We start from the raw sequence: 17,148 nt of genomic DNA, 5'->3' as shown, positions 1-17,148 counted from the left end.
CTATGTTCCACTAAGGATATTAGAATTTTTTTTCAAAGTGAAATCTGTGATTTCTAGGAAAAAGAGAAAAAAAATTTATAACTTTCTGGAAGAAAAGCGATTATATAAATTTGTAATTCTAGTAAAGCTCACTATTTTCATTTTATTTTCCTCATCTGTATTTATAAGAGGTCAAATTTGGCCTTATATATTTTAAGGGAAAAAAATCAGTGATGATAAATTTTTAAAATTTTATTAAAATTATTGAGGTGACATTGGTTAATAAAATCAAATAGGTTTCAAGTATAAAATAATACTTTAAATAATTCAATAATATATTATACGTATATTTCATTGTGTATTCATCACCCAAAGTTAAGTTTCCTTCTGCCACCAAATATTTGGCTCCCTTTAGCCCTACCTACCTCCCTGTTCCCCCACTTCCCTCTCGTACAATCACAAGAAAACGTCCAGTTTTCACCAGCTCCTTTCATCATCACTAGAAGTAATTATGAAGTTCCCACTGTAAAAAGCTTTGTGCCAGCTTTCTACCAAAAGCCACTTGGAAGGGGCCCTACAAGGCTAAAGCACCAAATAAGTGACTAAATACATAAAACAGTATGTCGATAATGGTGATATTTGTGTTTGCACCCACGTGTTAAAAATGTTTGAAAATGAGTCATGCCCATGTTTAAGAACTGCAAGGGATTTAACTCACATTTCTGCACAGCACAGAAACAGATGGCCCAGCAGACATTTTAGCCATATAGCTTTAGAATTATCTTAGTCTGATTCTCACAGTTGTAGCTTAAAACAATTCCAGAAATGTGGCTTCAAAAACATGAAGAAGGGGTTGTTGGAAATGCAAGACAAAAATTTCTGCCACACTAGTGGAAGGCTTGGTCCACTTGAACATATTTTCAACAAAGCCTGGGCAGACAGATTTTGCTTAAAAACAAAAAAAACAAAAAACAGGCTTTCTTTGCTGTCAGGTTACAGTAGCCCCTGTCCCTAAAATAAATATTCTTCACTGAAATAAGCATCATATTTGTATTTATATGATTGTCCTTTATTTAAATCAAGATTTATCTGGTCATATTAGCTAAAATAAATATAAAACAATTTTCATCTCAAATTTTATCGAAATATAAAGGAAACATATTTATCCCTTACAATATTATTTGAAATATCTGCTCAATGCATACTATAAGCTCATTTAAAAATAATTTTTAAATGTGCATAGACATGACTAGAGAGAACACAAAAAATGAAAATATACTAATGCAATAACTGAGGGTTTTTAAATATATTAATAGTGGTGCTATTACAGGTGAATTTTCTCTTCTTTCCATTTCTTTCTCTAGTTCATAGTTAATATGTGTTATTTTTGTAACATTAAACACGATATGATTATTTAAACTCAACTCTGTCCTTTCTAAAATTTTCATTTGGGAAATAGAATTTTCCCTGCATAACTTGCTCTGATATGTTCAACTAAACATACTTCTAGGAGATAAAATAGAGATTCAGATTTCACAGACATACCTTGCTGCACGGAGCAAACCAGTAAATGAGAGCCAGAAAGGGCAGTCCGATGGCAACGGCGAGGACCACGAGAAACTTGACTGCCATTGTCTGCTGCCGCAAACCAGAAAGGTTCTCATACCATATAGAGAGAAGCTGCTGTTGACAGTTCGGATGAGCTACAAACTAGCAGAAAAGTGGCAAAATATTTAAACAACTTGATTAAAGAATAGTTCAATGTAAACTGGTTTCTTGTGTTCTAATATTTTGTTCTGTGCTTTCCCATGAAAAATAGTGTTAGAATTAAAGTACGAACAGAAAACATCTAGTTGACAAGCATCAATCAAGATGGCAGAATGTTCTAATATATATTATAGAAATTAGAAGATTACAATTTGTTAAACTTTTCATTTATGACAATTGGGTTCTCTTTCAAAGCCTAGAAAAAATTTAAAATTTAATATTATAAAAAGATTTGTCAACATTTTATGAAAGGAATTTTATAATTACTTTTTGTCCATCTAAAAGGAGCAATGTAGTCCAGATGTTTAAATACTTTTTTCAAAAAGCATATCATCTATCCTGTACTGACATTCAAATGCTAAAGTTACTTTATACTAACTTGTCATATATATGGGTCTGTTTGTGGACTGCCTATTTTATTTCATTGATATCTCTTTCTATTCCTGTGCTATAAACTCTTTCAATTAAGAAAACTTTACGAATAAATTTTGCTTTTTATTTTTCAGGGTTTTTATTCACATATTTAATTTTTAATTAAATCTATTGGGGTAGAATAGGTTAATAACATTATATAAGTTCCAGGTGTACAATTCAATAATACATCAACTATATGCTACATTGTATACTCACCACCCAAAATCTAGTCTCCTTCTGTCACCATATATTTGATCACATTTACCCTCTCCATGCTCCCCCCACATTCCTTCTCCTCTGGTAACCACCATACTGTTATCTGTGTTTACGAGTTTGTTTCACATATTTACTTTTTAAAATGATCTCGACACAGGACAGAGGGCAACATTATTTAATAGACAGAAAGCAACAATCCAAAATAAAACATTGGTAAATAATGTTAAAAGGTTAAATAAAAGACAGGTTACATAAAGGAACTACAACTGATTCTTAAGGATGATTAGCCTCGAAGATAATTAAAGCAAGATGTGATATTTATCTTCTTAGAATGGTAAAGTTTAATAATGCCCATTGTGAGCAGAAGAAATAAGCCTTCTTATATACTGTTGGCCTGTGTAAACTGGTGCACCTTTTTTGAGGGGAAACTTAACAAATGTTTTGGAATTAAAAAATAAAAATGTGCCATATTAATTCCATACCTGGAAATTTTGGCTACAGATAAACTCATGCAAGTAAGCAAGCTATATAAAAAAGTATGTTTACTGTAGCACCTTGTAATAACAATAACCAACCTAAAGAAAACAGTGAACACCCTTAAATAGTGAACCGATTAAATAAACAGAATGATATAACACAGCCTTTGAAAAGATAAAGTGGATGTTCATTTACTAATATGCGAAGATATCCAAGATATAAATTTGTGGAGAGAAATATAATAGTGATTAACTACTTCCCATAAAAATTGAGAAAATAGAAAAGGAGCATGTCTATACTGTTTGAAAACTTACCATAAACATGTTACTTTTATTATAAAACCTAGCTTTAAAAACACTTGTAAAAGATATTTTATATAATGTAAGAAAGTAGTCGAGAATTTGGGAGAGGGAGGTACTACATGAAGACAGAGACTCAAAATATTCCACAAATAAAGATACAGTTGCAGGAGATTCAGAAGCACTAAAGAAGTAATTGGAATATAAAACAAATGGGAAAATGGAACTGAGTCTTAAATAATGATGCTCTTGTCATATAATAAATGCCTTGTAATTTGGACACACAAAAATTAGATTATGTCATTAGTTAAGTAAAGGAAAGGCCATCACTGCATAAACGTCTAGATTTAGAGCTGCGTTCAGTGTAGGTTAGATGCCTCACAACTAGGCCCTTAGGCTTCATTAGAGAATCTGCTTGATGAAACTCTGTTAAGTAGAAAGACCTAGCTCGATTTAACTGTGCCAAACTTTCATCCTTATTTAGCACCAATAAAAACTGAAATGATGTAAATAGGCTTCATGCCTGACCTTACTTTTTTTACTTCATATTTAATTGCAAGTTTTAAACGGCTGAGATTTGGACGGCCATGATCTCCACCGCTGTGGTGTATTTCAACATCCCCATTCAGAATGGCCTCTACTTCTTCGGTATTCCTGCACAGGTCAAGGAGTCCAACTACAAAATCTTTGCACTGCATTGACAGTTTTTTGTAGTCATTCTAAGAAAGACAAAGCAAAACAAAAAAACAATAATGTAGAATAGCACATTTTTACTATACTACTCAGCAGAATTTATCAGCGACTTGATTTGTAGAGAAAAATAACTTTTTTAAATTTATCATTCTTTTCCTATGCTTTAATTGCTGTTCTGTTGAGTGACCATAATAATTTTCTTCATACTTTTATACCCTAAAAAAGGAAATTTGTCTAAAGCATAATCGAAGTTATCAAAAAGTAGTATACTGTGCCAAACTCATCTATTGATTCAAGAGAAATATAAAGTAAGCAACTTTCCCCACTACTTTGTGTACATCATATCTCTTATGTTCATAACTTCATCAGGAAGACACGTAATACACATTTGATAGATCTTTGGAAGACTTTTAAACTGCATTGGTTAATTTTAAAAACATAGGATATTGGAGAGGCTCTGGAGAAAAATGAACACACACCAATTATTTATTTAATAAATTGTTATTGAGGATCTTCACGTGCCAAGCACAGGGTCAAAGGCAAGTCCAATATAAAGTCTGCAAATTGAGATCTTCTTTGGAGAAAAGAAAGTTTAATGAAAATGCTTTAATTTATGCTGTAATTTATTGCTGATGACCTAGTATTAATGCTGAGAGGATTTGAACAGTGAAGATTATATTTAAACACCATAACTCATGTCAAACTCATATACAGCGTGTATTCACATTTTCATTCAGGTCTTCCTAATAATTCCTTCTTTATTCTCTTACATTGAAATAAGACCATTTATAACCCAATGTTAATTGAGAGAACTCACTAGCTAGAGCTTGTTGCATAGCAAGTGGATTATATTATCTCATTTAATCTTCACAGTCTCTTGCTCTGTTAAATAATGTGTCCAAGACCATGCAGCCAAGGTCAAAATCAGGATTTAAACTTAATTCTGTTTGCCCCAAGCCCTTCGTCTTTAAAAATTATACTACTTTGTCTCTTCTTTATAAAATGCATTCTATTTTTATCTTGAAAAACTGGGAGGCAAGCAGGGCAAATACTATTTCCATTTTGCACATAAAAAAAGCAAAAGTCCTCTGAGGTTACAGAGCTTCAGTGGAAGATTGTGCTCTTAAAGCCAGCTTTGCAGATTCAAAATTAGTTATCTCCTCCATCCCAGAGCCAATGAAGTGTTTTTGGATGAATGGCAGAAAGATCCCTTAGAAAAACTGAGAGAGGAAGGTGTTGGAGAAGCGTGATTATCTCTGGGTGTCAGTCAATAAGGTAATATTTGGGGGAAATCTATATGGCAAATAGCTTCATACTGGGTAAATGTGTAAAGCACCTACAAGGGATCCTCTTTGTAAATCACGCCAAGTGTTCTTTCAATACAGTTTAGTAACTTCTAAACAGGCTACAATTTGCTAACTGCAGGTCCAAACAGCTTCTATAAAAGCAAATTGATAAAACAAATTATATCTTAGCTGAGAATGGCTCAAACTAGTTCTAAACAGGTATCTGGTCAGATAGTATCTGGTCAGAGTTACAAGGAAACAATTTTACCCCTTTCATGAAATAGTCAGTTAGGGTCCTGGGGACAAACTTTGAGGTGCGGAAGTGCAAATGTGGTGCATGTCCAACATATCGGAGCACAGTGGTTAGGAGACTGGACTTTTAGAGTTAAATGTACCTGTAATCAAATCCTAGGTCTTCCACTTTTTTAGCCACGAGATCTTAAATAAATTAAAACCATTCTGTAAGATAGGGGCTATTATTACTCTAGTTTTACAGATAAAAAAACTGAGACTTGGTGAAATTGTATGTGTTAAAGAGATCGCACATGCAAAATTCACAGCATGGTGCTAAGCATTTATCAAGCATTTGATAAAACATAATTATTTTATTTTATATTATCAAAAGCAAGATCTGAAAGCAGGCCATTTCTTGACATCCGTAAGCACCCATGAGCTATGACAAAACCTAATACACCTAGCCTCTCTTACATGCAGAGCTCATTTCTGGACATATTCTTAGGCATTTTAAAGTAAAAAATGTAATAGTCAAAATCAGTGTTCTCTAGAATTGTAAAAAGGCTCATGGTGAAATTAGACATTTAAAAACAGAGTATGACCCATCAACTGTAGGGTAACACTTTTTAGTAGAAACTATATTGACTAGAAGGTTAAGTCCAAGAGTTTGGTGTTGTTTAATACCTTGTTTCCAATTTAATGTTAATTCTCAAGACACAGTCTCAAGAAAGAAAAAAAAAACATTCAAGAAAAAAGAAAGAATGATTCTGTTCTTAGAAATACATGCTTTTTTCACCTTGAGAATTCATTTACAATATTGTCATATTTTGCACTTTCAAATTAACATGTAAACTCACAATGAAATGTTGGCAGTCCTAGAATTAGCCAGATACAGCACTGTGACTTTGGTTACTTGAAAGAAAAAGTGAAGCTTACAGGTTGATTTAATTTTAGGTCATGTCTTTGGGTCACACACCCACACCATACATCATAAATTAGAAGTAGGTGCTCGCCTATTAATTAACCTTCGAATTGAAAACAGATGACTGATAGTGGGTTAATAGAACAGAATTTAGAGATTATAAGACATAAAAATGTCCCTGTTAAAATTATCTTTTCAAAGTGTCATCTTAGTTGGATTTTATTTAGTGGAAGAGATGTTAAGATCTGTAATTTTAATGACCGACTCTTCTTTCTATATAAAGAATGACATTTGTTTCATAGAGATTAACAGAGAAAATGCAAACCTTAATTCTCACTAATCAACTGACCAGGCTTTGGAGAAGAGCAGTCCTGAGTTTGAAACTAAGCACAGCCACTTACTAGCTGCATGGCTTTGAGCAAATGACTTAATCCCTTAAAGCCTCAAAATTCTCATGTGTAAAACAAGGATAATACAAGTACCCACTTCCAGGGTTGCTGTGAAGATCATACAAAATAATGAATGCCAACTTCCTGGTAATTATTATGATTATTATTGTTCTCATTATTTCACAAACAATATTCAAGTGTTCTCAATTCTTCATCACAAAGTTATGATAACAAATACAAAGGCATGTTGGGATTCCTGGGTAGCATCTGAACATATGTTGAAATAAAACAATTATTCATTCATTGGTTCTTTCAACAAACATTCTATGCACCAGTTCTGTGATAGGTACCATAGTCTTACTAAGACAGCTACTTTGTAAAATGACATTATGTACTTAAAAATTAAGGTAAGTATACAGTATTCTTAGCTATTAGCCAGCCATGCTTCTTGGGACCATATGTAATACTTCGTCTTTCCTGGTCTTTAGAATAATTATCACTGATGTCACATTGATCACTGAACTTTGTCACAGCTGATGTGGTAATGATTAGCAAGTGTTTATATAGCACCTACTGAGCAGGGTTGTAAGGGACATAAAAGTTAATTAGATACTACTCGAGAAAAGGTAAACAGATGCGATACAATTTCAAATGTGAATTAAAGACATTTTCCTAGATATGTCAGATGCTACTGACTTTTATGTTGATCATTGCCATCATTACCAGCTACATATTTAACTCAATATAGTGTTTGATAACCAGCTTTTACTATTCCCTTTGCATAGAAATGTTCAGGTCCCACTGAAGCTAGGAAGCTTGAACAGCAATGATGGAGTAAAGAGATGGTTTCAGGGGCTGAGACCTCTTATGATACAAATTGCTGTACCTAACTTCCCTCCTTAACTGTTGACTTCCTTAGATCTAAAATTCTTCCAGAATGAGATTTTCTCTGTCCATCTGTTTCGAACTAGGATGGAAAATTCAAAGGCAAGAACATATCCACTTATCTATACACTTTAGTACATTTATTTGTTTACATATCTGTCTCTCTTGAATAAATTCAAATATCTTTCAGAACAAGAACAATATTTTATGCATTTTGAGTCCTCACATCCTAGCAGTGTCTGGCACATAGTAGGTAATCAAAAATTTTGTTGAGTAATGTAAAGAAAGGAACATACCTGGGTTTTAATTCTCATCCATCTACTTAATGACTAGATAATCTTAGAAAGGTTACTTTAATTTCTGGCCTTCTGCTAATTTCTGATTTTGGAGAACTTAAATGCCAATATATCGCAAAATTAGAGTGTAAATCATTTAGATTAATTCATAAAGCTCAACGAACATACATTTCTTCCTTCCTCTTTGATCTGGATCTCAGCCCTGTACTTCCTATATGGAGATTCTGCCTTGTAGATTATTTAACACTTAGCTACAAAGAGACTGACACCTTTTGTTGCCCTGCTAAGGTCCAATAAAAGTCACACTGCCTTTCTTTTCAGCTTAGTCACGTTCTTAGAAAATACTTCCCTTTCAAACAATGCCAGATGTTTTTGAACATTTGAACACCAGAACATAGCAATGGTTTAAAAGCAGACAGGGCAGGAGTTTCTCTATCTTTCCCTTTCTCAAAGTCAATAGCAGAGGCATCTGGAGGGCAATGTGCATGTTTGGGCACAGAGTGCCAGACACAAAGGATCCGGTAAAACTCCAGAAAAGCTGCTTATCCAGAATGACAGAGAAAAGGCCAACCCCTGATGTATGAAAGAAGTGATTCAAGGGTAATTAAAAAAAAAAAGAAGAAGAACATTGGTAATATAAATAGATTCAAAAAGGGTTTAGAGACATAAGTCATGGGTACATATTAAGATCCTGAAAGGAAATGAGAAATTTGGGAGAAAGCATTTGCTGTTAAAACCATCCCTGGTACTGATCTTGTTTGTAAGATCAGTCTTACCTTATCCGAGGTTAATTTTGAGTCAAGGAGAGAAGCCAAGAGTTATGCTCTCTTCAGTATTAAAAACAATTAAGTTCTGGGTGTTCCTTTATTATTATAATTATTGATTTGTTGTTTGCTGCTAAAATTCGGTTTCCCCAATTTAAGTTTAAGGTGGCTGAAGTTTCATGCTGCCAAAGCAAAGAATTATTGATAAAAATTCAATATAAAAATTGAATTTGAATGGATGAAAAACTTTTGAATCTAGTTTATCCTTATTCTCTTTAAAGACCTGCAATTCCTTGGGCCTGCTGATTTTCCCCTTATGCCTGTGGGTCCATCTAATGGTTAGATTTCTCTGCTTTGGTCTTATTGTCACCTCTGCATAGAGCCAGCTACAGAGCTGGTGATATGGGTAATACATGTAATTTGTTTGATTTAGAGGATGTAAAGCTCAAAACTAAAATTGTCTGAGAAACTCAGCAGCAACCCCTCTGGCCTCTTTGGTTGATAGACTCCAGGTTATTATGGAAGGGGAGAGTTTGGGAGGAACCTAGAGAAACTATATGTTTGAGCTTACAAAATCCTTGTGGAAATTCTCATTCTCTGGCTCATAAAATAGATTATTCGCCATCACACAGAGATACATGAAGACTTTCCAAGGGGCCAGGGAACACTGATAGTTCTAAGGGAACCAATTTTCAGATCCAACTTGCCTAAAACTGGTTTCCTTGAAAATAGATATTTTGCCCCTTCACAAAAGAATTTTCCTTGAAAATAGATATTTTGCTCCTTTACAAAAGAATTTTCCACTCTTGCCTACTCATGCAACAAACAATAAGCTTCAGTCTAGATACCACAGACCCTTAAAGATTTCTGAATTCCACCACCCTAATACACATTTCTGTTTAAGATAAAGTTTGCTAATAGAAATACAAAGAGCTGGCTTATGTTAGGATGTTCTGAAGATAGATGTATGGTGCAGTGTGGAGACAGGAACAGTAATAATTTTTGTTTAATTTTTGTTCATTATCCAACAATTGGCAAAGAGTACATCACTCCTGAATGAGAGTCTAGTGAGAAGATGGCAAAGACGGTATAAATAGGAAATACTGAATGCAAAAATAATGTTTTCATGTATTTAAATATAAATGATTCTTTTAAACTCTTCTTAATACTCATCTGTAGGATGTATCATTAGCTAGAAAGAAAAGCAGCTCAAACAGGAAAAGCAGAAAAGATGAGTGACTGAGAATGATTCTTTTTAATGTAACTTGGAATGGTTTCCAGGACTCAAAATTTTCACAGGACATTGGCTACAACACATGGATAAAACTTTTTTGTGATTTCTTTCAGACTCAGCATGATTGTAATTCAGTAAGGTATCATATCATGTAATTCAGTAAGGTATCAAATCATATAAAAATATTTATTCTACCTACAGTCAACTTTCTTTTAATATTGTTCCATAAAATCTTTAACAATTTGTATATCTTATTAACAAAAATTAGAGTAACATACCAAGATATTTTATCAGGATATACCGTTTTCTTTCATTAAGTACATAACAAAAGTGTGAACATGATTAATCCAACTAAACATTCATTTCCAGTAAGAATTGTGTCATATATTAAAAATTTAATTTTCAAAATTCGTATCTATTTTTTAGACAAATTTTCAATTTGTGTAGTTTTATTCAAATGCACAAATAATAGATGTAACAGTAACTCCAGAATATTTTTAATATCCAGAGCCTTATGATCACAGAAAATAAAAACTTCTAAAATTTCATATATATTTAATACATACATATATAAAATCTCACATATATATTGTGATTATGAGAGACTTTACAATGAAAAGCTATTACATTAGGAATCACATTCATGGAGGAAATTGGACTGGAAACAGGCTCAAGAAGAAGGAAAGATGTAGTTATTCTGGATGTTAAAGAAGAGGTCATTCACTTATTTTAAAAATAGGGGATAATGGGCACCAAATCATCGTAGCATGCTGAGGCCCCTGGATACAACTGAAGGAACATTTTAAGAGTTATACTTTTAAATGTCAATATTTACGCCATGCATAAAGTATGTATTCATCTGTTTCTCAAACCAAACTAACTTCTCTCAACTTGCTCCTCTTTATAACCTTAAAAGCATCTATCGCCATGCTCTGAATATAGAAACAGTGATTTATAAGAGAAAGAACCTGGGTTTTAGAGTACAGCATACCTGGATTCTGATCCCAGCGCTGTCATTTACCAGCTGATCTTGGGCCTTACTTAACCTTTTTATACCTCCACTTCTCCATCTGAAAAGGAACTAATATCTTCTCAAGGTTGTGATAAAGATTAGACATAATAAATGTAAAACATCTAATATATAGCAGAATATCTCTAAATGATAGCAATCACAACTTTTACTAGATATAATTATAACAAAGAGCTTGTTGAAAAAGCATATTACCTACTATCCACAGTAACTAGCACATGCTGAGCATACACTGGAAGCATGTAAATAAACTTTGACATTGACTTGTGGAGGGTGAAGTCCTTATTGTTAAAGACCTACCTTGAACTCTTTCTCAATGTTGGCCAGCACTGCCAGCTCATTGCTAAGTTCTAAAGCTGTCATGACTGGATCTTCACTAGACAATGACAGGTAAGCTGGACTTGCCAGGCCTTTATAGGCATTAATCCTAGATCTGGAGTGGCTAAAGGAGTCATGCTTCTGTTTCTGGTTGCATTCACTGCACTTGCAGAAATAATCATGAGGCCGTTCAATCCGAGCACCCTTCCGCAAGAGAGTGTGCACGATTTCATATTCCTGGCAGTGGGCAGCCAGAACAATTGGAGTCACATCATGGGAGAACCGTGTCCCATCTTCATCATAGGCATAAAAATCATCTTGCTGGAGTTCGGACTGGCTGGGGCTGGTTGCTAACCTTTTGCCTTCAGCAAAAGCTGGATGACTAAGAATGGCTTCCACAATCCGAACATAACCCTTACTAATAGCTAGAAGCAAGGCATCCCCAACACGAGAGAGATTTTCTTTCTTGAGGAGAAGTTCCGTAATTTCCAAATGCTCATTGGCCACTGCCAATTGGAGGGCATTCTGGCCCATGTAATCCACACAGTTAACATTGAGTGAGAGGCATTCTTCTAACATCTTCCTCACCACTGGGATGTTGCCATATTCAGCTGCATCTAAAAAGCGTTCCTCCTCCACAGATAGGCTTGTTGAGTGATCATTAAACATGTACGCTGGTCCTCGGTTAGCTAACCTTCTCCCCTTCTCACGGAGAATTGTCTGCCGCCGGTGGGCCAGTCTGTTGTCGGTGCCTCGGCTGTAATAAAATAGAAAGATTGTGAACAAATCATATTAAGAGCATTTTAGTGTGCCAAATGACTTGCCATCTAATGCAATCCTCAAGTATATTAGATGTTGTCTCATCATCTCTAGACAAACTATAATATAAAGATGCATTTATTTGTTAATGAATTCCAAGAACTTTTGCTTTAAGAAATCCAAGCATTTTGTATATTTTAACATTCCAATTTGAGGTAGAGACTCTGACAATTCCATGATCTCTCTGTGCCATTCACATAGAGATTAATTTTTGTTTTTCAATCACAGGTAGTATAGACATAAAAAAAGACCCATAATCAATAATCACTATGATATAGAGTATGAAGATATGTTTTTTAAAAGTAGAAAAATAGCAAATCCATTCAAGTCAACACTTACTTATTGAGTCCCTACTATGCCAGATCCAGATAATGTGTAAGGCCCAGAAAAATCAATAATGAAGAAAAAAAAAAGAAAATTTTCTGCTCTTACAACTCTTGTAGTCTAAAGGGAAATAGGTAATTAGCACATTACTTTGTTGTCAGCTATTTAATTGTCATGATAACCTATAGCAGGGGCGTCTAACCTAGCTTCTAAGAGAAAGTGGCATGCTAAAAATGGAAGGATGAGTAGGAATCAGGTAAAAGTGTGTTTAGGAGGGTGGGACAGGGGTCAGGTGCAGGGGTAGAGGTTTCTCCAGCAGAGGGAACAACTAGATGCCACGGCATAGGTTTCATTAACAGCAACTTTCGATGCTTGGACCTTAGTAGGTGTTGTTCTAAAAATTATTGGAAATGAGAAAATTGTGATCAAGGTGCTAGCTGAGAAGGAATTCCTCTGTGATGGAGATAATTTTAAAAGGGATGGCCAGCCTACAATGTGGGCCTCACTCTAATAAGAAGAGAAAGTGATTCCTCCTCTGATCAAAAGCTACAATGGAGATTTTTGTCCTTACTGAGTCATAAATTTATGTCTTAAGGTCTTTTTGAGCTTGAAAAGCTCAAGCCTTTTCATTGTCACTAACTGGAAACCCAAAGAGAACAAGTACTTGCAGAATAGAAAGGGTTGGGCTATAGGGGATCCTGAAAAATACAGAAAAAGTTATGCATGATTATTGATGTGATAGATGCCCCATCTCTTTAAAAATGTTCTAACAGCCCTCCCTCTTTAAAGGCAATCACAAACTTTCCAGTATTTAAAAAGAATTAAAATAGATCCAAAAACCCCATAAACTATCTTCTCTATTAATGTGGCCAGGCCTAGACAACCTAAATCTCTTTCCCTACTAGTTCTGATCCATCGTGGTACCAAATCTCCAGGCAATGTTGTCTATGGTAGTGCAATACCCAAACAAGTTAGCAAAATTTCAGCAGCTAGGAAATAGATTATGGTTCTCCAACAAGCTTGAAGAGTATGCTGCCATATTCACAAATGTTTTTAATAGATTTTCATTCAACAATGAATCCTTTAGCCATCCGAGTCCTCTTCAAAATCAATCAAGCTGATGTTTTATTGAAGAGATAACTTTGTAAACGATGTAAAGCACCAATAGCCAGATGTACATTATAATATCAATAATTTCTAAGATGGATCTCTTGATAATATAACTTTTCATAGCAATAAAGGAGTGATTTCTACAACGATTTTGTTTTCTATAGAAATTGTTTTGTTTTCAATTCCTTTTTAATTTTATCAAAGTTATGTATGTGAATATTTTAAGAACTCTACAAGATTCTTATTAAAAACAAAAAACAAAAAATCCCCAGCAGTCTCTTCTTCATTTTCTCCATTTTGGGTTCCCCAGAGGCAATTCATTTCAACTATTTTAGCTTATGATTTGATAATTTAAATCCTTATATCCATTTGACTAGACAATAGTGCTATTTCTTGATTTTCCAGTTTTGGCATTATCTGTGAACTTCTCATTATGAAAGTTCAGATTTAGCACACCTTCACAGTCTCCTACCATACCTTCACATACTTCTCTCTCACACACACACAGATACACGAACTAGCTTCATGGTTCTTTATCATTCTGGTAGAGTTATATCATAGCTTTTGTTAGATAATCACTTATATTGTGACAATGCAAGTGCTAGTCGTAGCTATGACAAGTAGCATGCTACAGTGTCTTTTCTGGTATAATGACCTTATTTCCTGAAACCTAGCAATTAAAAATTCTCTTTCTGTATTCATATGCTTAATATTCTAGGTACTTATGACTAATTCAGCAAAAGTATCTTCTTCAATGTAAATCTCCATTACAGTCAACACACTGTGTGTTTTTTCAATTTTAGCTTCTTGAAAAATCTCATCTGCTACTTTCTGATCTGCTAATCTAGACTGATTGTTGTCTAGACTTGATGAATGTATGTTGTCTTTGAATCTTCTTTTCAGCATCATCCCAAAGATTCTCTATCTCGCTTTTGTGTTAAGTTTCTTGTTTTCTATATCTCAGATCCTTTTTTTTCCTTAGTTTACTCCATTGTTTTAATATAGCACATCCTCCAGTAGCTGATTAAGAAATCTTAAGATTTTGGATGTCAAAAAATGACTTTGTACTATTAACAACCTTAACTGGTAGTTTGGCTGAGTACAGTATTCTAAGTTGACAATAAGTTCTGTTCTGTTAGATTCTGGTTTTTGTAGTTGCTATTGAAAAATATGATTCTGGTTATTCTCTTTGTCTCTGGTGACCTAAAATTACTTGATTTTTTTATTGGAGGAATCTCTTTTTCTCCATAGTTTCGGACATCCAGTAAACCTTTTAATCTCGGAAAAATATGTCCTTTTTTGAAAAACATTTTTGATATATTTCCTCATCATTTTGTCCTGCTTTTAGCATTGTTTCTGGAACTCCTTTTTGGAAGGTAGACAATCTGGAATTGTTCTTTAATTTTCTTTCCTTTTCAATTTTCTAATTATTGTTTTGCACTGTATTCTGGGATACTTCTTTAATTTCATGCTCTAACATACCTTTTGGAAAAAATTTTTACTATTATGTTTTTAATTTTCAAGAACATCTCTTTGTTCTTCAAATATTTCTTTTTATAATAGTTTTTCTGCCTTCAAAGACACATGATCACTATCTTCTCTTCTAATTCTTGAGTCATTAGTGATAAAGACTTCATAGATCAGAACTTTAGAGAATTTACTAAGCTGCTTTTTTTGCTTGTTTTGTTCTCTATATTTTATATTAGTGTTTCCTCAAATAGTTAGTGATCCTTAGTACATAATCTTTTCCATTTTTAAAAAATAATTATTCATTATAATTTTTTTCAAAGAGAGTACATTTTCGCCTCAGAATTAGCCAGACTTTAATGTTGATTTTGGAAAAGGTGATTCTTAGAGGTGAGTGTCTAGAAGAGCAGCATTATTTCTGAGTTAACAAGATGGATGAGGTAGAAGAAATGAGAGGTCACCAAAGATTTGTTACATGAGCAACCATCCATCATCCTCCTTCTGAAAGACTGAACTCTCTTCCTTTCTGTCACTTTTCTGACTTCTACTAACCTCTTCAGCCTTTCACTTCCGCTCTTGTATTTAGATATATTACTTCTTATAGTATCTGTTGTAGACAAGAGGACATTCAATGATTGGGGAGGGGAGGTGTCCACCGAACATGAATAATGCTTTAAAAAAGAAAAACTATAAAAAAAAAGTAAGGGAGAAAAGAGCAAGTGTCATAGGATATATAAAAGTGAGATGAAAATAATGAGTGAGAACTGGTAAGAAAAGTTTTCATGTAACTTAAAAAAAAAAAAGAAAGACACAAAATTGATACAAAACAGTACCAAGTACCAAAAGACCAAGAACCAAGCCGGTATTTTGCTTTTTCTTCTGAAGAATGGGAGAAATATTATTTCAGCCTTTTTCATAGGATGTGGAAAGTGCTTAAATTTGGTTCCCAATATTTTTTATAGCTATGTGCATTTATACGAACAAGAAGGACACTGACTTTATCATTTTTTCAGTTGTTATTCAATTAAAATAACTTTTTCTTCTGTTTAAGAAATTGCAAAGACTGCCATGGTAATTGATGTGAATGGTTTTTGCCTTTTTACAAAAAGAACAAATATAATCAGTAGCTTTACTCATATCTCAATTTTTAAACTGGCTTCCAAAGTTTTATTTGCTCATATAACACTTCTAAATTTACACTGAGGTAGAACAAGCCTGAGTTATGACATCTTTAATTCTAACATTTTTAAATGATTTATTATTTAAATGGTTATTTATTTGAATAATTGCCAGCCACTGATATTAATGATATATCCTAATTCTAAACCATCATGACTTTCATACTTATAATTTCCATCCTTTTGAAGGAATAGCAAAACCATTTCCATGGAAAATGTTTTCTTCAATTTTAAAGCATCTCTTATCTCCCTCATTGGGACCACAAATATTAATCATATGCAGTGACATCACGATTTTTTAAAGGCCCGGGTTATCATCATCTCTTAAGCATTCTGTCAACAGAAAAGCCAGATGCAGAATGTTTATAAAGGTATTTACAATTCCTTTAGGAAGACAACTACTGCTTGCACGATGAAAGCAGTACTCCTTGCATGGGTAGTGAGAGAAAAGGAAAGCTGCTTGCCTGTTGACAGAACAAAATGCATGTGCTGCTGCTTCCTTGTCTTCCCTAACTGCAGTCTAAAGAAGCAATAAATAGCTCTCTATATATTATTTTGTCACAAGTGCTGTTGCTAAATCCCTGGCTTTGAGAGGCAAAAGCAAAATGTGTAAAAAACTTTTTAAGTAACACATATTTGAAGCCTTTCTAGAAAGAAACTAAATGTTACTAGATTATATTATCTCCCTGAGAATGGATTTTATAAGGCTATATTACAGAATTCTACACTAGTTTCATATGTAACCTAGAAAAATCATCTACAGGAAATAGGAATAGTCCAAAACACAACGTTAACAAAAGAGATAGTTTCATTCCAGCCAAAGAGCACACTTTTGCAAAGTCAGCTCTGCTCCTTAAGAAAAACATTTGATAAGAATTTTTCTTTATCCATTTAGCTATATTTAGCATGGTTGAATGTTTAGTTACCTACATTTTCATGTCCATATTTTTTAAATTTCTTTAATCACAATACATAAATACCAGTTCTAGGACAGAATGCAATTAGCTACTGCCCCCTATGCTATTCAAATAATGATTAGGTCATGAA

The 17,148-nt window shown here is 33.7% G+C and overlaps 1 protein-coding gene across 3 annotated transcripts in view; it reads right to left on the bottom strand.

The window, feature by feature from the left end:
• Window positions 1-17,148, bottom strand: part of TRPC6 (transient receptor potential cation channel subfamily C member 6) — a 105,991-nt gene that overhangs the window by 32,966 nt on the left and 55,877 nt on the right. For all 3 annotated transcript variants that reach the window (XM_016134006.2, XM_016134005.2, XM_016134007.2), the window contains exons 2-4: window positions 11,186-11,960; window positions 3,686-3,871; window positions 1,525-1,689 (exon numbers count right to left, since the gene is read on the bottom strand). In XM_016134006.2, coding sequence (XP_015989492.2) covers window positions 1,525-1,689; window positions 3,686-3,871; window positions 11,186-11,960 — 1,126 coding nt within the window. The remainder of the gene's footprint in view (window positions 1-1,524; window positions 1,690-3,685; window positions 3,872-11,185; window positions 11,961-17,148) is intronic.

Source organism: Rousettus aegyptiacus, unplaced genomic scaffold, assembly GCF_014176215.1.
Source record: "Rousettus aegyptiacus isolate mRouAeg1 unplaced genomic scaffold, mRouAeg1.p scaffold_m13_p_5, whole genome shotgun sequence".
NCBI lineage: Eukaryota > Metazoa > Chordata > Mammalia > Chiroptera > Pteropodidae > Rousettus > Rousettus aegyptiacus.
This window is presented reverse-complemented; position numbering and strand designations above follow the sequence as displayed.